Source organism: Schistocerca nitens, chromosome 1 (assembly GCF_023898315.1).
Source record: "Schistocerca nitens isolate TAMUIC-IGC-003100 chromosome 1, iqSchNite1.1, whole genome shotgun sequence".
NCBI classification, from domain to species: domain Eukaryota; kingdom Metazoa; phylum Arthropoda; class Insecta; order Orthoptera; family Acrididae; genus Schistocerca; species Schistocerca nitens.
In genome coordinates, this window is record NC_064614.1 from 825795203 (window position 1) to 825817248 (window position 22046).

The 22046-nt window shown below is 39.7% G+C and overlaps 1 protein-coding gene across 1 annotated transcript in view; it reads left to right on the forward strand.

The window, feature by feature from the left end:
• The window catches only part of LOC126262726 (probable ATP-dependent RNA helicase DDX60), a 141014-nt gene extending 125807 nt beyond the window's left edge, over positions 1-15207 (forward strand). The window contains exons 5-6 of the mRNA XM_049959526.1: positions 14143-14288; positions 14362-15207. Coding sequence (XP_049815483.1) covers positions 14143-14288; positions 14362-14658 — 443 coding nt within the window. The 3' untranslated portion in view covers positions 14659-15207. The remainder of the gene's footprint in view (positions 1-14142; positions 14289-14361) is intronic.
• The last annotated feature ends 6839 nt before the right edge of the window (positions 15208-22046 follow it).

Here is a 22046-nt window from a genome sequence, read left to right on the forward strand (position 1 = left end):
GAAAGAAAACTGGTGTTCTACAGATCGGAGCATGAAATGTCAGATCCCTTAATCGGGCAGGTAGGTTAGAAAATTTAAAAATGGGAATGGATAGGTTAAAGTTAAATATAGTGGGAATTAGTGAAGTTCAGTGGCAGGAGGAACAAGACTTTTGGTCAGGCGAATACAGGTTTATAAATACAAAATCAAATAGGAGTAATGCAGGAGTAGGTTTAATAATGAATAAAAAAATAGGAGTGCGGATAAGCTACTACAAACAGCATGGTGAACGCATTATTGTTGCCAAGATAGACACGAAGCCCACGCCTACTACAGTAGTACAAGTTTATATGCCAACTAGCTCTGCAGATGACCAAGAAATTGAAGAAATGTATGATGAAATAAAAGAAATTATTCAGATAGTGAAGGGAGACGAAAATTTAATAGTCATGGGTGACTGGAATTCGGTAGTAGGAAAAGGGAGAGGAGGAAACATAGTAGGCGAATATGGATTGGGGGTAAGAAATGAAAGAGGAAGCCGTCTGGTAGAATTTTGCACAGAGCACAACTTGTTGTTGTTGTTGAGGTCTTCAGTCCTGAGACTGGTTTGATGCAGCTCTCCACGCTACTGTATCCTGTGCGACCTTGTTCATCTCCCAGTACTTACTGCAACCCACATCCTTCTGAATCTGCTTAGTGTATTGATCTCTTGGTCTCCATTTACGATTTTTACACTCCTCGCTGCCCTCCAATGCTAAATCCCTTGATCCCTCAGAACATGTCCTACTAAGCGGTCCCTCCTTTTTGTCAAGTTGTGCCACATACTCCTCATCTCCCCAATTCTATTCAATACTTCTTCATTAGTTATGTGATCTACCCATCTAATCTTCAGCATTCTTCTGTAGCACCACATTTCGAAATGTGTCGAGGAGCATGAAAGAGAAGCAGTGGCTGGGAAGGGAGCGAGACAAGATTGTAGCCTCTCTCCAATGTTATTCAATCTGTATATTGAGCAAGCAGTAAAGGAAACAAACAAAAAATTTGGAGTAGGTATTACAATCCTCGGAGAAGAAATAAAAACTTTGAGGTTTGCCGATGACATTGTAATTCTGTCAGAGACAGCAAAGGACTTGGAAGAGCAGTTGAACGGAATGGACAGTGTCTCGAAAGGAGGATATAAGATGAACATCAACAAAAGCAAAACGAGGATAATGGAATGTAGTCGAATTAAGTCGGGTGATGCTGAGGGAATTAGATTAGGAAATGAGACACTTAAAGTAGTAAAGGAGTTTTGCTATTTGGGCAGCAAAATAACTGATGATGGTCGAAGTAGGGAGGATATAAAATGTAGACTGGCAATGGCAAGGAAAGCATTTCTGAATAAGAGAAATTTCTTAACATCGAGTATAGACTTAAGTGTCAGGAAGTCGTTTCTGATAGTATATGTATGGAGTGTAGCCATGTATGGAAGTGAAACATGGACAAAAAATAATTTGAGCAAGAAGAGAATAGAAGCTTTTGAAATATGGTGCTACAGAAGAATGCTGAAGATTAGATGGGTAGATCACATAACTAATGAGGAGGTATTGACTAGGATTGGGGAGAAGAGGAGTTTGTAGCACAACTTGACTAGAAGAAGGGATTGGTTGGTAGGACATGTTCTGAGGCATCAAGGGATCACCAATTTAGTATTTGAGGGCAGCGTGGAGGGTAAAAATCGTAGAGGGAGACAAAGAGATGAATACACTAAGCAGATTCAGAAGGATGTAGGTTGCAGTAGGTACTGGGAGATGAATAAGCTTGCACAGGACAGAGTAGCATGGAGAGCTGCATCAAACCAGTCTCAGGACTGAAGACCACAACAACAACAACATGAAGTTATAATATCCAGTAGAAAAAACTAATGAAACTGAGCAACATATTTTATTTATTTCATACACAATGTAGTGAGTCATTCACTGCTGCAGAGTAATCCAGTATCGCTTTAAAAAAGCATTGAATTTATGTCAATGAATTTATTTTAATGTAATTTTTCAGTTATAATTATTTTGAGTGGTATTTATGTTTTGACTTTGAAGGTAACAGTAGAAGTTTGAGTCTCTAATCTCATTCAAAAATCTTCAGCTCAAAAATTCATTGAACACACAAGTGCAGTCTTCACAATCACTTTGTCCAGACATTTGTATTGAACTATCCATTCATGTTGCAGTTGCTCATCTTTGGAAAAACAGTGGTTAATAATGTTGTCATATTTCAAGCAGTATTAATACATACTGCCATGGTACAATTACAATGACCCTTGTCCATGAGTGACACAAAACAAGTTATTTTCTTTGAATGCATACCACGACTTCTGCTGAATTCACAGTCATGACAGTCCTCATAGTGATGTCGAGGTGCACAACGGCATTTGGGAATTTCTTGCTTGCCAGGGGCCAAAATGGCCTACCTCCTCTTTTTATATTTATACTTTGATTGCTCCTGTCCCCCTAATCAACAAATTGAGGTGCTGCCTTCCACTGAAAATAAAAGTGTGCTAATGAGGCTCACTTCACCGGTGGCAAAATGCTGTGTCCTGTGTCAAGGGGAAGAAAACACAAAAGGTTAGGGGGCCAATAATCATTGGCAGTGCAAAAATATTGCAAATAATGATACCCCTTAGGGAAATTGCTGCAGTGGGTGGTAAAGAAGACCATGTGCACTCAGTGTGCATGCCTAGGGGACTCATTCAACATGTTGATTAGGCTATTCCAGCAGACATTGAGGGAAAAGTGTGTAACCAACGCAGATAGTGGCACACATTGGTCAAAAAATGCCTGTCGTCTTTCCTCTGAGGTCATACTTGGATCATTCCAGCAGCTGGCAGAAGAGGATCAAGAATACCAGCCTTATGCATGAAGTTCCAACAGAGCTCACAATCTGCAGCATTGTATGCACCAGAACAGATTGTGCCCCCCCCCCCCCCTCCCCCCCAATCCCTCCCCCGCCCAGTTCTGAGTCAAGTGGACCGCCCAGTTCTGAGTCAAGTGGAAGGCTTGGACAAGAGGCTACAAAAGTTCTGTGACAAGCAAGATAGTGACTTCCTAGACTTGTGCCTGTGCCATAGAGCTGAGAACTGCAGGATCACCGGAAATGGCCCAGGTGTGCACTACACATCAGAGGCTAGTAGCCAGGTAGCTGACTGTGTGCAAGCAAGGTTTGTTTGAGATTAGTCAACTCTCCATCCAGTCCAGATAGATGTATCAATGTAAGACCCAAAGAAATGCCTCCCATAGGCAGAAGTATTAAAATCCTAGTGGTAACTGCTGTATCATCCACAATAAAGTGCTAGTCTGAAGTGCTCCTAAAAAGCTGTTGAATCTCACATGATACTAAACACAGAATGCTGGTTAAAACCTGAGGTTGACAGTAGTGAGATTTTTCATGCAAATTTAAGTATATATCAAACTGATAGGCTAAATAGAAATGGAGTTGCTGTATTTGTCACTAGATCCACCAATACAGAAGTTGAAGCTGGATGTGAGATCATTTGAGCAAGACTCGGTATCAGGGATGGACACACAATTCTAATTGGATCCTTCTGTCGATCACCAGACACACCTTCTGGGAGGAATCCTCAGTTTTCTTGAATGTAAGTTTACGAATCGTGCTCTTAAACATTGGAGGCAGCTTGCATTGTACAACAAATTGGGATAATTACAGTTTTGTTAATAGTGAACATGATATCTATACTGCGAAACATTACTAAATGCATTTTCAGAAAACTACATAGGACAGATAGTTCGCAACCCCACTTGCTATGTAAATGGCAATAAATATACCTGACCTCTTTGAGGACATCCACATCGAAACTTTTTAACAGTGACAATGAGCCAGCAACAGTGGCTACCAAAATACAAAGGGCATATAAAACAAGTAGAAAGATTTATAAGTTCATTAAACTGTATAAAGAAGCAGCAGTTTCATACCTCCATGAAAAACTTGAAACTTTTAGCTCAGGACAGGAGCATGTAGAGGAACTATCACTCAAGTTTGAAAGAATAGTTTTCCTTGCACTGGATAGATACGTACCTGATATAGCAGTTAATGGGAGAGATCCTCCTTGGTATACAATAATTGTAAATAAATTGTATACAACAATTGTAAAGAAGCTTCTAAAAACAAAGGATAGGACTATAGATAGAGATGTTGAATGAAATGCATTCAGCTGTCAAGAGAGCAATGCATGAAAACTTCAGTGACTGCTGTAGCAGAGTATTGTCTAATTATCTTTCTCAAAACACAAATAAATTTTCATGATATGCAAAGGCTGTTAGTGGCATTAAAGTTAGTGTCCAGTTGTTCACAGTTGAGACAGGAACTGAAATCTGAAGGTAGCAGATCAAAGCAGAAATGCTTAGCTCCATTTTCAAATGTTTCTTAACAAAGGAGAACCCAGATGCATTGCTCCAATTTAATCCCTGTTCCACTGGAACGATGAGTGAAATAGATATTACAATCAGTTACATTGAGATACAACTGAAACCATTTAAATAGAACATAACCCCAGAGCCCACTGAAATCCCTGTCATATTCTATACCCTATTAGTGGCCCAGAGAACAGAGTTCCAGGGTACAAAGAAAAACACAGCAGAGGAAGTACTAACCTGACTATAGCAGATGTTGAATGTGACTACCATTCATCTCATGGCACATTTTCTGGTGTGTGGGCATGTATCAGAATGTTCTCTGAATTTTTCAAAAGAGATCCTGTCTGACACCATTTTTGGACTAAGCCTTCATGGCATTGGGTTGGTTGGGTTGTTTGGGGGAAGAGACCAAACAGCTAGGTCATTGGTCTCAATGGATTAGGGAAGGACAAGGAATGAAGTCGGCCGTTCCCTTTCAAAGGAACCATCCTGGCATTTGCCTGGAGCGATTTAGGGAAATCACGGAAAACCTAAATCAGGATGGCCGGACACGGGTTTGAACCGTCGTCCTCCCGAATGCGAGTCCAGTGTGCTAACCACTACGCCACCTCCCTCGGTCTTCATGGCATTGTTTGCTGGCACTTTGAACCATTAAATTTCTCAGCAAAAATCTGACCACACCATTTGCTCAACTTTGTTGTCATGTAACTTTCCACAACTAACACCTACTGTTCCACTGTGAATACCATCAGCTTCTTTGTACTGCACCACTCACACTGACACCACCTGCACTGCACTCTGAACCAGTGTGGATCACATGGCAGGTGTACAAATGGTGTACATGTCACAGGTTGCGGTTATATGCATACATTCACATCCAGTCGTATCCATTCATCCAGGCCACTTTTATTTGCCTCACCCTGTATCTGCTACCATAGATCCCTCCAACAAAAAACTGTGTCCAGATGCTGGTAGAAAGTGCAGATCTGTCTACAAGAAGTGTAGCAGAAATGTTGTAGAATCTTAGAACATGTCCTGAGGTCAAACTTAAGGTGGTATCTTGAATAGAGTGACTTCCTCCATGGATTTCAAAGTGAAACCCAACTCGCACTTCTCTCTCATACCATCCTGAAAACCATCGATTGAGGCAGTCCAGTAGATGCAGTATTTCTTGATTTCCAAAAATCATTTGACTCAGTCCCACATCTGCACTTATCAAAAGTGCAGTCATATACGGTATCCAGAAAATTTTGTCGCTGGCTTCAGCATTATTATTATTATTATTATTATTATTTTTTAGGGAAGATGCAGCAAGTTATCTTGCAAGGAGAATCAATGGTTTTCAGGATGGTATGAGAGAGAAGTGCGAGTTGGGTTTCACTTTGAAATCCATGGAGGAAGTCACTCTATTCGAGATACCACCTTATGTTTGACCTCAGGACATGTTCTAAGATTCTACAACTTGAGATGTGCCCCAGGAAGGAGTATTGGGACCCTTGCTGTACATGTTGTGTATTAATGAATTGCAAACAATATTAATTGTAATGTAGACTTTTGGACATGACACATTTATCTATAATGAAATACTGCCCGAAAGAAGCTGCACAAATATGGAGTCAGATCTTCTTCACATTGGTGCAAAGTTTGGCATCTTGCTTTAAAAGTTCAGAAATGTAAAAGTGTGCACTTCAGAAAACATAAAACCATAGTATCCTATGACTATAATGTCAAGGAGTCACAGTTGGAATTGGTCAACTCATCTAAATACCGGCCGGCCGGAGTGGCCGAGCGGTTCTAGGTGCTGCAGTCTGGAACCACGCGACCGCTATGGTCGCAGGTTCGAATCCTGCCTCGGGCATGGATGTGTGTGATGTCCTAAGGTTAGTTATGCATAAGTAGTTCTAAGTTCTAGGGGACCGATGGCCTCATCAGTTAAGTCCCATAGTGCTCAGAGCCATCTAAATACCTGGATGTAACACTTTGTTTGGATATGAAATGGAATGATCATATAGGTTCAGTCATAGATATAGCAGGTGGCAGACTTCAGTTTATTGGTAGAATTGTACACAGTTTACAGAAAGCATTGGTTACAAATCATTTGTGCAACCCATCACAGTATATTGCTCAAGTGTGTGCAGCACATACCAAATAGGACTAACAGGCCATATTGAACACAGACAGTGAAGGGTAGCACACATGGTCACAGGTTTGTTTTACCTGCATGAGTGTCTCACAGAGATGTTGAAAGAACTGAACTAGCAAACTCATGAAGAAAGATCTAAGCTGTCATGAGAAAACCTACTTATTAAGTCTGAAGAATGAGCTTTAAGTGATGACTCTAGGAATTTACTTCCCAAGCTCCTTATATGAGTTGAGCAGAAAAAAGCCCTAATAACCAGTACAATGAGACATAGTTTCTGCATGCACATCACGATGGTTTGCAGAGTATACGAGGAATCAAGATACCTGTATTGGATGTTGCCCTAGAAAAAGTGTTAAGAGATCATAAAAGGGTGCCAGATGTTCCAAATTCTCAGAAAAATATATGAGGGTTGTACCAAAAGTAAGGTTCCTATATTTTTTACAAATAGAAAACATTGTTTATTGTTATTAATTTATACATCATTGAAAAGCTTACACTTTTGTCTATTTTTCAACATAGTCTCCATTTTTTGACACACTTTTAAAGTCGGGGCGCAAGCTTCTGTATTCCTAAGTCGAAGAAGTCTCCCGCCAACCTGTTGAGAAAGCGTGTGACCTCTGCTCAGACTTCATAGTCGCTCTTGAAGCGTTTGCCACCTAAGTTTTCCTTTAGCTTGGGGAAGAGGTGATAATCGCTGGGGGCTAAGTCCGGGCTGTACAGGGGATGGGGCAAAACAGTCCACTCAGGTTTCTTCAAAAGCTCCTGTGTTTGACGAGCGACATGGGGTCAAGCATTGTTGTGAATAAGCACTACTCCCTCTGTCAATCATCCCCTCTGGCGATTATGGATTGCTCGCTGGAGTTTGGTCAATGTTTCACAATATCTTCTGAGTTTATTGCTGTTCCAGGGTGCCTAAAATCGATGAGGAATACCCGCTTCTGATCCCAAAACACAATCACCATAACCTTTCCTGCTGACTGCATTTTTTGAATTTTTTTGGTGGTGGTGAACCAGAGTGACACCACTGACGAGATTGTTGTTTTGTTTCAGGGGTGTAATGAAACACTCATGTTTCATCTCCTGTGATGATAGAGTGCAACCACTTTTTTTTGTTGCCTCCCCCCTCACACTTTTGAAGAAACCTGCAAGCACAGTCAAGGCGTTGCTCATTGTGTCCATCACTCAGCATCCGGGAGACCCAACGAGCATACATTTTGCGATAACCAAACGTTTCTGTTATTTGTTAAATTGTGCCATGGGAAGCTCCAGGAATGCATTCAGCAAGTTCACGGACAGTGACCCTCCGATTTTTGAACAGCTCACTGTTGATCTTCTGGACAATCACGTCCGATACCGGCGGTCTTCCACTCTGTTCTTCATCGTGAACTTCCATGCGACCCTCAGCAAAAGCCCTGCACCAATTGCAGATGTGTTGAATGGAAGTGCACTCTTCACCATAAACCTCAGTCAGTTGCTGATGACTCTTCATGGGCAGTAACTTCCTTGCATGGAGAAACTGTATTACTGCTTGAATCTTGCACTTGGCAGGAGCAGCGATCAACACTTCAGTCTTTGACGGCTGCCAAGCCAACACTGAGCAATGTAGCAAATCATGGATGGGCGGGCTTGAGAGTGGGGGAACTACCGCACATGCCACTGTTGTCAGATTTAGCCTAGCACCTTCCCACGAGGCTGTAGCTCATTGGGAACCTTACTTTTGGTACAACCCTCGTATACACGCTATAGGAAAAAAAACGAGTGATATACAAGAATCAAGAGGGAACAATAAGAATGGAAGACAAAGTGAAAAGTACAGTATTAGGATTAGAAAGGTCATAACTCAGGGACTCAGTCTTTCTACCATACTGTTCAACCCTTACACTGAAGCAGTGATGTAAATGAAAGAGAAATTCAATAATGGGATGAGTTCAGGGTGAAAGGTAATCAGTGGGAAGATTCACTGATGAAATTGCTATCCTCACTTTTAAAGAATAATTGCAGTACCTTTTGAGTGAAATGAACAGTCTAATGAGCACAGAGCAGATCAAGTGTAAAACTAAGGTAAAATGAAAGTAATGAGGAGGAGTAGAAATAAGGATACCAATAAAATTACCACGTGGTTCCCAGTTTTGGTGTTACATAAAAACACAAGGAGGACATAAGCAGAGCATGGACAATGAGGAGATTTCTCACTAAAACAGGTTGACTTGTACCTAATGTTTGTATTAACTGAAGAAAGAAATCTTTAAGAATGTAGTTCTCTAGCACAGCATTGTATGTAAACTAATCATGGCCTGTGGGAAGACTAGACCAGAAGAGAAAAGAAGCATTTGAGATGTTGTGCTATAGGGGGATGCTGAAAAGATCAGGTCCTGAGAATTGATGAGGAAATGAGAATGTAGAAAATGCTGACTAGAAGAAAGGACAGGTTAATAGTATGTATTTGAGACACCCAGCAATAACTTACATGCCACTGGATGGAATTGTAGAGGAATAAACTGTAAGGTAATACAGCGATTGGAAAATATCCGGTGAATAATTGTAAGTGCTCCTCTGTGATGAAGACGTTGGTCCAGGAGAATGATGTATAGTGAGCCACATTAAAACCAGTCAGGAGTCTGATGGGAAAAAAACAATGTTCCATAATTCTTCAGTCTGTCATAAAATCAAAAACCGTGCTCTACACACAAAGAACACAAAGTTCCAAGAACAAAGCAAAGTCAATTTGAAGCATTATTAGGCATTAAACAAAGTTACTTGTATAGTAAATGATATTCAACTCCCTGATGACAGTAGCAGTGAGACAGATAATCTTAAAAATCAAATTACTGGTCTATGAATACAAAGAATTCTTGCCAATATTAACTGAAGATACAGGGATAAAAATGGACCATAAAATCATATACCTTAAACTGAACTGGACAGACTTGCATATTTCAGAACCAGACATCAGTTTTTCTAAATAAACTGTGAAAAGCATCACAAAAATCATTATTTCACTGCATCAGTTGCAATCAGGCAATGAGTCAAGACGTATTTCCTGAAAGAATGAAGTGAGTGATGTGATATCCATTTATAAAAGTGGACACAGGAAAGTGACTTTAAATATCAACCCATCTCCTCCATGGAATCTTTTAAAAAATTGAGGAAGTATATTGTAATAAAATGTTCAACTGCCTTTCTGACAGGTAGCTTCCATAAAGTTTCTCTACGGTACTACTTCATAAATTCAAATGTGGTATAACTGAGCAAGAATAATTACTCTGTCAGAATTTTCTGCAAATGTTCCAACGCTGTAAGTTGTGTCGATCCTAAAATTGTACTAGAAAAACCAGAATGGTATGGCATTAAACTCATTTTATGTTGCTTGGTGTGGTTTTTTCCTTGGTCTACAACTTCTCTCCCATTCGCCCCCCACCCGCCCGACACACACACACACACATCCTGAGTGAGATGGCGCTGTTTTGCGCAGTTGTTATAGCATGTGATATCAGCAAAAACAATCACTTTGTTAGCAGCAGGCAGCACAGCCCCAGTGGCCAAGACACTGGGAAAAGTTGTTAAGTTTGCTGATTTTATTTATTTATTTTATTTATCCATACATTGACAATACATATTATATGGATGTCGTCAAGGGTACATGTAAGCCATTTCAGAGAAATGGGACACAAACAATATATACGTAAAAAAGTACAGAACAGAATAATACAATGAAGTTAATAATAATACAATTAAATTAATATAGCCTGCATACATCCCTGCTTGTTATTTTAAATGCATAGTCTGTTTTTCATAAGGCTTTAGTTTTGTCCTCCCCAAACGGCAAGTCCTTATATACACAACACTGCTTAAGTGTATATTTACATCACACAACAGCTGTCCTTTAAGTATGTAAATGCAATGAATGATTAGGTAATGAATGATTAGGTACAGATAGAATATTTTCCATTTGCCTTTATAAATATCATCAGAAAAAATTTATTGACCTACATAGTCATTTACAGAATAAAAACCTTGTTCTACTAGAAATTTTTTAAATTCTACAGAAGCATAATGACAAAGAACCCACACACAACCACACCAGGCACAGCCAGGAGCTTACAACTCAGAACTGGTTCACAGAAAACAGTTTAAACTTTAATTTAACAAAGGCTTATGTTATGCCATTCCAAACAAATGAAAGAGACTTACAGGTGCCAGAACTAGAGACCATTGGGGACATACTGTATGAGGCTTCATGTGTGAAGATCCTAGACATCCAGATGACAAAATGTGGTAGCACCAGCATGTTGATAACTTGACGACCACAGATACACATTTCTGTCTGCTTTACACTTAGAAATCTCTTTAATTGTGTTGATGTGCAGACCAGACTTTTAGGATTCTTTGTCAACAGCATTATATGGCATAATCTTCTGGAATAATATAGCTAAAATCAAAAGAAGTATTTATTCTACTGAAGTATGGAGTAAGAATATTATGTATAGCTGATAAACAATAATTTTGCAAATGCCTCTTCAGTGATTTTGTGTGCTAATACATGTACTCTCTAATGTTATTTATGACTAATAATAAGAATGAAATCATGTGCAATGCACAACTGCAATACTAGAAATGTATTAAACGCACTGAAATGAAATGAATGGATTAATGGGGACGAAGTCAGAACAACATAAGGATATGAAATGACATCAGTCTTAATTATTCAGATATGATGAATATACTGTTTAGTTAAATTGTAGTGGCAATTGATAGTCATGCCTAACTTGGACTCAGAATGTAATTTCTTGCGTACTGCAAGTAGTCACCTTAACATTTAAGCTATCTGAGTATGACTCCAGGTCAGACTTGATGTTCATTGGCCTTGATGTTTTCACTTATGATTTCTGTACATTAAGGCTTACACTTCCATGAGGGATATATATATTTGAAATTAATTATACAAACAAAAGTGATGGATCAGTGGAAATGAAATCAATGAAGATGCAATGTTATGATCCTCATGGCAGGGTAAGCCATTGTTCTCCACTGTCTTTAATACTAAAGTGGGGGTGTTTACAAATAACCCATGGGAGAACCTATGGAAGTAGTATTCAGATCTCATAGGTGGGAACATTAGTCACAATAAAACTTAGAGGCAGGCCTGGAGATGTGCATAGAGGAAGTGTGTGTAGATAGTCCCATGGCTAAGGTGATTACATATAATAAGTAGGAAATATGGGCTCAAACCCCAATCAGGCACAAATTTACCAATATCACAACAGATTCACAATACAAGAAGCAAAAGTAATTTCTTTATAGTCTCTGCATTCCCACAGCAAGTAGGAAATATGGGTTCAAACCCCAATCAGGCACAAATTTACCAATATCACAACAGATTCACAATACAAGAAGCAAAAGTAATTTCTTTATAGTCTCTGCATTCCCACATAGGTTTCAAAAGGGAGTTTTGTATTGTGTTGCACAAATCTATAATAGGTTGCCATTAGGAATAGGACAGGAAATTGAAACTTACCAGATATTCTGAAGGAAAGTAAAAGAGTACCTCATTACAAAGATAGTTGCGACCCACTCACATTATTTATCGGAGAAATTGGATTTGCAGATGCAAATGCTACTTATCTTTATCGTTTGGATTAAGCAGATTCTACTTTGCCAGTATATAGACAGCTGACAGTGTTTACTGTGTGTGTGTGTGTGTGTGTGTGTGTGTGTGTGTACATATTTATCCACTATAAGATGGTTTTTTCCCCCAAATTTGTCATGTGAAAATTTAATTCTGACGTAAATATATTCACATAGAATGCAAAATGCAGTCGAATAAATGAAACATAAGATTCAACAACAGCAATAAAGCAGAACTGTTGATTTTTAAGGTTGGTAACTAATAATGAAACACACCATTAGCCAGAAATGGTAGCACTAGAAAGGCTAGGGTTAGCATATTGTTGTGATTCACTTTGCTTAGTGCTGTAAGAATGGTAAGTCGTAGTGCTTGATAATAGAAATAAATCACAGCTTTTACCCTGTTGAACAATGTGGATCTAAGTGTCTGCAGTTCACAAATGGTTCATGCAGAGTACATGACATTAATTTTAAGTTAATGGTTATTCACAAAGCAGTGGCTACGATCAGCTGTGCAGCAGGAAGACAATTTGATGACACAAAAGTGAATGTCCATAAATGGCATCAGATTAAGAATAACAAATTAGATTACCATTTCTACATGCCGAACTTCCAGGAGACTGAATCAGGAAAGAATTCATGAAGGTTGTTCAGTAAGCACCAGCATAACACAATTATTTGAATGAAGTCACTCGAGGCAAAGAGGAAATTTTCAACTTCATGCATCTCTGAATTCAAAGCAACTATGACCTGGTACATGACGATGATGAAAATGGTGAGGCTTATGCTACGATGCAGAACAAAACCAGGTTGTGATATCCCACGGCCTTTGGCAAAAACTGCTTGAGTATCAACATCATATAATCTATCTAAGAAAACATTATGACTGTTTACAATAGGTTGATGTTAATATTTTTAGGCAGAGTTTAAGATACTTTACATCAATAAAACATTTTGTTTATTTGATTACTCACAATATTGTAAAAATAAAATTCTGTCAAGGAGCCTCTTCAAAAACAGGGGCCATGTTATATCCAGGGTCATCTTATAGTCAAGTATGGAACTGTATTTTGTCCCACTATAAATTCTTGCAAAATATTAATTCACATCATTATCATAATATACATAGAATGCTCTGAATATTTTCATTTGGGTTTCTGTATGGATATCTTGTCAACTGAGAAACCAACTCCCACAGATATGCTCTACCAAATTTGCTTCTCCAAATTGATTTCTGTTTCTTTTAATTACACTTATGCTCTGGAATGACTGGAACTATTTCACCCACACTCGGTATGAATATGACTTACTAATTGAGAAAAAAACTAGTGCAGGGCTTAAATATCCTTAGCTCCCCTAAGGGTATGGATGTTGGTTTCAAATTCACAAGTTTCAGAATCACTGTGCAGATGGGTGACCGTTGTGATGATGATGATAATGACTAGCTATAGGAATAGTGTTGGGGATGGGCGTGCAAAGCTGACAGCTAGTAAACATAATTTAAAATAGAATGAAGGCTTTCATGACCGGATTACATAGCTGCTCAGAAACCTTTCGGGATTTGAGGTCATGGTCTACAAGGGATAGAAGAGTTTCTTGGGCCACAACCTCACAACCTGAAAGGTTTACCAGCAGCTATAATTTAAAATAACCAATATTTGTGTCAAAGTGTAGTGGCATGTGTTCTGCAAGTGCAAACTTTTGTTGTTACGTACAACTCAGTGTTCTGTTTTGATATGGTGCAAATATATCACTTTCCATGACAGTTTTCCTGCAAAAAAGATTTCAAATAATATTTTTTGCAGTCTTTAGTTTCTTAAGAGAGTTCTTGTAATTTTGCTTGACTATTTACTGTTGTGTGTTGAGTGATGCTTATATTTCAGTTATGGTGAATTTGTGAACATCAACACTTAATTATTTGTGTTTTTGTTCCTTCTGCATGTATAAAACATAAGAATTTTATTTAATCATAATATATTATTTCAGCTGAAAATGAGTTACCTCACCTCCTGCAGGAATTTATGGTGGAGTATGAACCACGGGTCATATGTTCAGCTTTCATTGCACTCTCAGGTTATAATGACAATGGACTTTATTCCGAAAAAGATACCATCTCCAATTTAAGGCATCAGGTAACTCTACTAATAATGTTGAACTACAGTTTTTATTTATGTTCTTGAATTCTAATGTCTTGTTTTGTTGTAGGTATTCACTGATAAAAAAATAGTTCCAATATTTGAAGTAAATCAGAGTCTTAATGGTTATGCGTGGGACTTCTATAATCATGGTATACAGGAAGCCATCATAAGGGACAATTTAATGAGACATGGTGACGATTTCAATTATCTGAGAGATTTTATGTTAGTTCTGTTAGCAGTGAACACAAGTCTGCAAGATTTTGATGATATTGATGAAAACAGTGCAATTATAAAAACTTTTGGAATAATAGCAGAAACTTTCAGAGAGAAATTTAATAAAGCATACAATATTGTACAGGACTGATTGTTAGGGAATTAATAGTACAAAACTTGGAGTACGTGCCTTAAAAATCATGTTGACCTTGCAAAATGTAATCTACATTTTAATTCAGATGGTGACTGCTGTGACTGAGCACACAGGAGTCATAGACACTGTTATTCCAAAATAATGATTTTATGAAAATATACTATTTTTTATCCAAGTTTTTATTGTGGTTTAAGAAGTAAATAGTGGATCACAACATTATAACATTAACACAATCAGCAGGTTATTAAGTTTGATCTTATAAATTTTTTGAGTAGGGAGATTTACGGACAAACCATGTATCTTGTTTTTAATATAAAAAATGGGTTCAGGAAAAAAATCAATAAATACAACTCATTTTTATATATGAAGTATTAATGATGTGTTTTATGAATAAAAATAACTTTTGTATTATCCTTCTTTTAAACTGTTTCATGTACAAGGTAATAAATATGGAGAATCTGAATGTGAAGCACCAATGTAACAAGTGCCTTGTGTTTAATGTAAAAATGGATTTTAGAAAAAAATAAATATACACAACTCATTTTATTTATGGAGTAGTAACGCTCTGTTTTATGAATAAAAGTGCGTTTTGTGTTAACCTTCATTTAATTTTCTCATATGTAGTATCTGTAATTTGTCACAGGTATAGGTCAGTTACTAGCTCAGCACTTGAACCAGACAAGTGCCACAGATTAAGATATGTTGGAAGAGACAGAAATAGCAACTGAATAACACATTTGAGAAACTTTACACGCAATTTTGAGGACTGTGGGGGGGGGGGGGGGGGTTGAAATTTAGACTTCTTGAAATGTCATTTTAACGTAGTGCTGGTGGATTTAACAATTAAACTAACATCCTCAGATGTTAGTTTAATTGTTAAATCCACCAGCACTGTTATTGAAAAGCATTTTTCAGCAACAGCACTAAAACTGAGTTGAACACTGTATTATGTATGATCTAGTTTTCTACGTAGAACTAAATAAAGAAAGCACGTTATATGGAAAATATGGAAATACCACTAGTAGTGCACTGGATTTGGAAGATGACCGTGGCATACACTGGGTGGGATGAAGTGATATCAGCAGAATGTGTTCATAAATACCAAAGCTGCTATTGGAGTGATATGATTTAAGAAAGAAAAAATTGTGCCATACTGAATTGTCTTCCACTGTGGGCTGGTCCAGTGGTGATGAGGTAAATGCAGGTAATTTAGAAATCTCCAGGCATGAGACCAGTGGTCCTGCAACCTTGAGTTTCCAGACTTGGCTAAGTAACTTCACTGGGCATGGTCTCTGCTCTTACTCCTACTGTCTCCACATCGATGTAAATTGTAGGTTTTAGTGTGTTGTGGGTAGGGCTGGTAATGCCTAGAAGTTGACTCCTGTAATGGTGGTGTAGGTTCTTCAGGCCACCATGTTAGTAGGCCGCCATGTTAGTAGCTGCTTTTGGTGGCATGTGACATCACCACCAACTGCCTTAATGGTGAGTAGCTTTTGGCATCTATAGTACTAGCTGTCAACCACAGGGAGCATTTGTAGGTGTAGTATTAAACTGCCGAGTCTACTTTGAAGAGGGACATTGTTGTTATTACTGGGTTGCTGTTGCAGGTTGTGGACCAAAGACGGTGTACCAGTGTCTGGCACCTACAGTGAAAATCTCAGCTCTTCAGAGCTGCTGGTGGTTGGGGTGAGGTAGATACACTTATAAATGGGATGAGGATGTGCTCGAAACCATTTATTGTACAAAAATCTGCTAATACTATGGCTTATAACTGAGGTGTGTTATCTGGGCTCCCCCTCCGTGGCAAAAAGTTTTGCCACAGCTTTCACCATGGCTGCAAACGTGATGGATATGATGCATGTGACATCAAGGAATGTTTATAGCTCATCCATTATGATAAGTCATATGGCTTCATGAAAGGACCTGCAAAATTAAGTTTGCTCAATGTCTCAGGTTCCCTTTTGAAATTAATTTTTGGACAATACACATGTGTGATTGCACAAGCATTTTTACAGGATATACCCAGGTGTGATTTATGCTGTACAGAAGCTTTGTGTGTGTGTGTGTGTGTGTGTGTGTGTGTGTGTGTGTGTGTGTGTGTGGGCGCGCGTACGTGTCTGTGAGCGTGCGCTCGCCTGTGTGTGCATGCGAGCACGCGCAAGAGCGTGTCTGTGTGTTTCCAAAGATGACATGATATTATTACCTTGTTCTTCATGGTCAAGATACTGCTGCAAATTTAATGAATGATTATCAAAATACGAGTATATGTTTCAATGGATGTGTGACTGCAAGCTAGATGAGATTTGGCCGAACTGTGTGTGTATACAGAGTGGTTGTATGATTGTAATGAAAGTTCCAGTGTGAAATTTTAAATTTTTCCTGTGACTTAAAAGTGTCACAGAGATTTCAAGATTGCAGCTGGTCATTGTTAACTTCACTCCTCAATATTTCAACTGGACATCTGCCCGTCATATTCAGGTGAGTTATCAAAGACTGACGAAGATGTTCTCCGCCCTGCCCAGTATAGTGCAGGGAGAATATTGCCATGCATGTGTCAAGAGTCATGGTGACAGATGGAACACACTGCCCAGCGACAGTGGCCTCACCAATGGAACTGCAAAGGTCAGCTGTCTTCGGCACTGCAGCCATAAGAGTATTCTGGTGTCTTTGTCTGGACCAAATCTCAGGGATAACAGGATTCCATGCATTATGCAGCTGGTAGCCACTGTCAAGGTTCATTAGACATTCATGGTACATATTTCAACAAATTCTTTTAAGGAGTCCCAAACAGATATAACTGTGGCCATAATTAATATTTTGTCATACTCCATTGAATGTCTGTTGGAGATAACAGGGTTCCGCAATTGCCAACTTGCTAGGTTACATAAAGTGACTGCAGTGTTCTGTGAGCATTCTTCCACTGTGCCTGTTGTTTTCCTATAAAGAATATAACACACTGGCAAGGTATTTTGTAAATTCCCACCTGCTGCAATAACAAATTACCCTTCACTACTCCAGTGGGTCTGAAATCTTGTATGGTGGGTGGAAAATCACTTTCACCTGAAAATGCTAAGCAATACTTCTTGTTATTGTGAAGGAAATATTTCCAATGAAGGAAAGAAAAGCCAGGGACTGTTGGCACATTATCATCTTTATCCCCTACAGGGTTCTTGGATTTAGCTTAGAATGCCCTGTTAATTTACCAGGTAGATTATCCATTGTCTCTGAACACTATCTTTAAGCTCTTTAGGCAAACTTTCTGCATCCGTCAAATTATGCAATCTATGTACATGGATTTTAAGTGCATTTATGGTACTGCCAGGCGGTGTGGTCCATGTGTCACCATGATTCTGGTGCATGCACCACAATATTCTCAGCACGCTACATAGGGCAAAGCAGAGAACTTCTTCGTCAGTCTTTGATGGCTCTCCTGAGGATGACTGGCAGGTGTTCAGTCAAAATATCATGGAGTGAATTTTACGATGACAGGCTGCAATCCCAAAATCTCTTCGAACATTTAATTTGCTGGGAAAACTTTAAATTTCACATCAGATGCCTTTGTAAGGAGGAGATGGCCTCACATATAAGAAGTTTCAACAAGCTATGTGGCATGAGAGCAAAACTTTTATTCTGTAAGTTTTTTAATGAGATGTCAGGACTGTGGCATAATACCAAAATTTGCTAGAGTAAGGCCAGTCATGATACTGTTAACAAGAAAGTTTGTTTTAAAAGATGAAGATTGGATGCCATTTCAGAAGAACTCTTCCACCAACATCTGAAGGTTGCAGCACTTCTCGCTCCTGTATATCATGTAACTGGGCTGATAAAGTGATTTCAGTCAAGTTTGATTGAAGTTTTATTGGATATACACTGAAGAGCTAAAGCAACTGGTACACCTGCCTAATATCGTGTAGGTTGGTTGGTTGTTTTGGGGAAGGAGACCAGACAGCGTGGTCATTGGTCTCATCGGATTAGGGAAGGATGGGGAAGGAAGTCATCCGTGCCCTTTCAGAGGAACCATCCCGGCATTTGCCTGGAGTGATTTAGGGAAATCACGGAAAACCTAAATCAGGATGGCCAGACGCGGGATTGAACCGTCGTCCTTCCGAATGAGAGTCCAGTGTCTAACCACTGCGCCACCTCGTTCGGTTATCGTGTAGGGCCCTCATGAGCGCGCAGAAGTGCCACAACATGATGTGGCTCAAGTAATGTCTGAAGTAGTGCTGGAGGGAATTAATCCTACAGAGCTGTCCATAAATCGGTAAGAGTATGAGGGGGTGGAGATCTCTTCTGAACAGCCTGTTGCAAAGCATCCCAGATATGCTCAATAATGTTCAAGTCCGGAGAGTCTGGTGGCCAGCGGAAGTGTTTAAACTCAGAAGAGCATTTCTGGAGCCACTCTGGAGCCATTCTAGATGTGTGGGGTGTTCCATTGTCCTGCTGGAATTCCCCAAGTCCATTGCAATGTACAATGAACATGAATGGATGCAGGTGATCAGACAGGGTGCCTACATACATGTCACTTGTCAGAGTAGTATCTAGACATATCAGGTGTCCCATTATAACGTTCTGCTTGGATCGTTACCTTTAACTTAGCTTTCTATTGCCTGGAGTTCATTTGGTGAAAGAATATAACAGTTTCCAACTTCACAAAATTTATTGACAACTGAACTGCATACTTGTCATGTTAACAAAAACACTGACTGACATACTTCACAGATGTATTTGACTGACTGACAAAACAACACAATTGACCGCCTAGCAGCCTCATTGCATTGCTTTATATAGAATTTTAACAATAAATTTCAAAATAACCCATTGTTAATTTTGTACGATTTTGTTGTTATAATTAAAATTTACAAAATGTAAAGAAACTTATGTTACAGCCGAATAAGGTATAAAATACAATATAATTGACGTAATTTTTATAGTATCATCACTAGTTTTAAATATGAAAATCGACCTTAACTTTAATTCCATAATGTCTCTTGTATTATTTCAGTTACATAATTAATTACAGTTTAGATTTGGATACTAACATTCAATGACAGTACAAATCTCATGCTTTATCTGACTACGTACGTAAAATTTACAAATAAGGCCTCAAATTCTGAAAACAGCAAAGTTGTGTGATGTAAACAATTGGAGAGTTAATTAGAAATGTAATTACAAAGGATATCAATTACAGAGGCGGACATAAAAATAGATAACAAATGAAAATACATTGCTTGGTAATAACTTTTAAGCCGTTTCTCAAGATAATGAGGTTCTCTGTGTCAACCCACCAATCAACTGCAATTAAGGTCATTAGAGGTGCCAGCCATTTATGCCAACATTTCCACAGCCTTTTAATATTTGCTGCCAAATATTTAACACTTCAATTTCTTGATTAAACATCTAACTCAGCATCTGTACATAATTTTGTTAATGACAACAATCCCCTGACAATCACGATAATATACGTCCTTCCGGAACATTCTACATGCTTTCACGATGAATATCAAGTGTTTTAGCAAATTGGACAGAATGAGATATATAAAGACACACAATCAAATCCCTAGAAAGCACTGACTCGCCAGAGAACCACGCGGATGCATACAAATAAGGTGGTATCAGTCTCTTCATTAGAGTCTTGTGGAAGGCTGTATTGTTACACAACCCCTCCTCCCCCACCCCCCCAGCCACTCTTACAAGTATTACTTGTATGAATGGTTGCTAAATAAATATACACAATCCAAAAAATCAAAAAAAGTTTTCTTTTCTTAGCTGTTACTCCAGTCACTGGTTCACATTGCACATTGGCAGCTCACAATCATCAGTCCTTTTGCGCTGTCCATCTTGTGTCTGCAACCCCTCTTTTTTTGGCAGTCTCTACACTGCATCAGCACAGTCCACTATTAGTTTTACAGTTTTTAATTTTTTCATCCACGTCAGGTAAGGATCTTGGATACAGTTCTCTAGGTAGGAACAGGGATGAACTCATTACTCAAGGTACTCGTGCAGGTTTCAATTAAGATCACCTCAGGTATAAATACATCAAAATCATTCACATAATATCCCATATAATTAACATATTTATAAACAAAATTACACAAAAACAAGCATCTCTAAACTGTAAAGATTTAGCAATATACAGATTAAAGTTAATGAACAAAATGAATTATATATGTATCCTTTCTTTTTGATTAATACACTCCTGGAAATTGAAATAAGAACACCGTGAATTCATTGTCCCAGGAAGGGGAAACTTTATTGACACATTCCTGGGGTCAGATACATCACATGATCACACTGACAGAACCACGGGCACATAGACACAGGCAACAGAGCATGCACAATGTCGGCACTAGTACAGTGTATATCCACCTTTCGCAGCAATGCGGGCTGCTATTCTCCCATGGAGACGATCGTAGAGATGCTGGATGTAGTCCTGTGGAACGGCTTGCCATGCCATTTCCACCTGGCGCCTCAGTTAGACCAGCGTTCGTGCTGGACGTGCAGACCGCGTGAGACGACGCTTCATCCAGTCCCAAACATGCTCAATGGGGGACAGATCCGGAGATCTTGCTGGCCAGGGTAGTTGACTTACACCTTCTAGAGCACGTTGGGTGGCACGGGATACATGCGGACGTGCATTGTCCTGTTGGAACAGCAAGTTCCCTTGCCGGTCTAGGAATGGTAGAACGATGGGTTCGATGACGGTTTGGATGTACCGTGCACTATTCAGTGTCCCCTCGACGATCACCAGTGGTGTACGGCCAGTGTAGGTGGTCGCTCCCCACACCATGATGCCGGATGTTGGCCCTGTGTGCCTCGGTCGTATGCAGTCCTGATTGTGGCGCTCACCTGCACGGCGCCAAACACGCATACGACCATCATTGGCACCAAGGCAGAAGCGACTCTCATCGCTGAAGACGACACGTCTCCATTCGTCCCTCCATTCACGCCTGTCGCAACACCACTGGAGGCGGGCTGCACGATGTTGGGGCGTGAGCGGAAGACGGCCTAACGGTGTGCGGGACCGTAGCCCAGCTTCATGGAGACGGTTGCGAATGGTCCTCGCCGATACCCCAGGAGCAACAGTGTCCCTAATTTGCTGGGAAGTGGCGGTGCGGTCCCCTACGGCACTGCGTAGAATCCTATGGTCTTGGCGTGCATCCGTGCGTCGCTGCGGTCCGGTCCCAGGTCGACGGGCACGTGCACCTTCCGCCGACCACTGGCGACAACATCGATGTACTGTGGAGACCTCACGCCCCACGTGTTGAGCAATTCGGCGGTACGTCCACCCGGCCTCCCGCATGCCCACTATACGCCCTCGCTCAAAGTCCGTCAACGGCACATACGGTTCACGGCCACGCTGTCGCGGCATGCTACCAGTGTTAAAG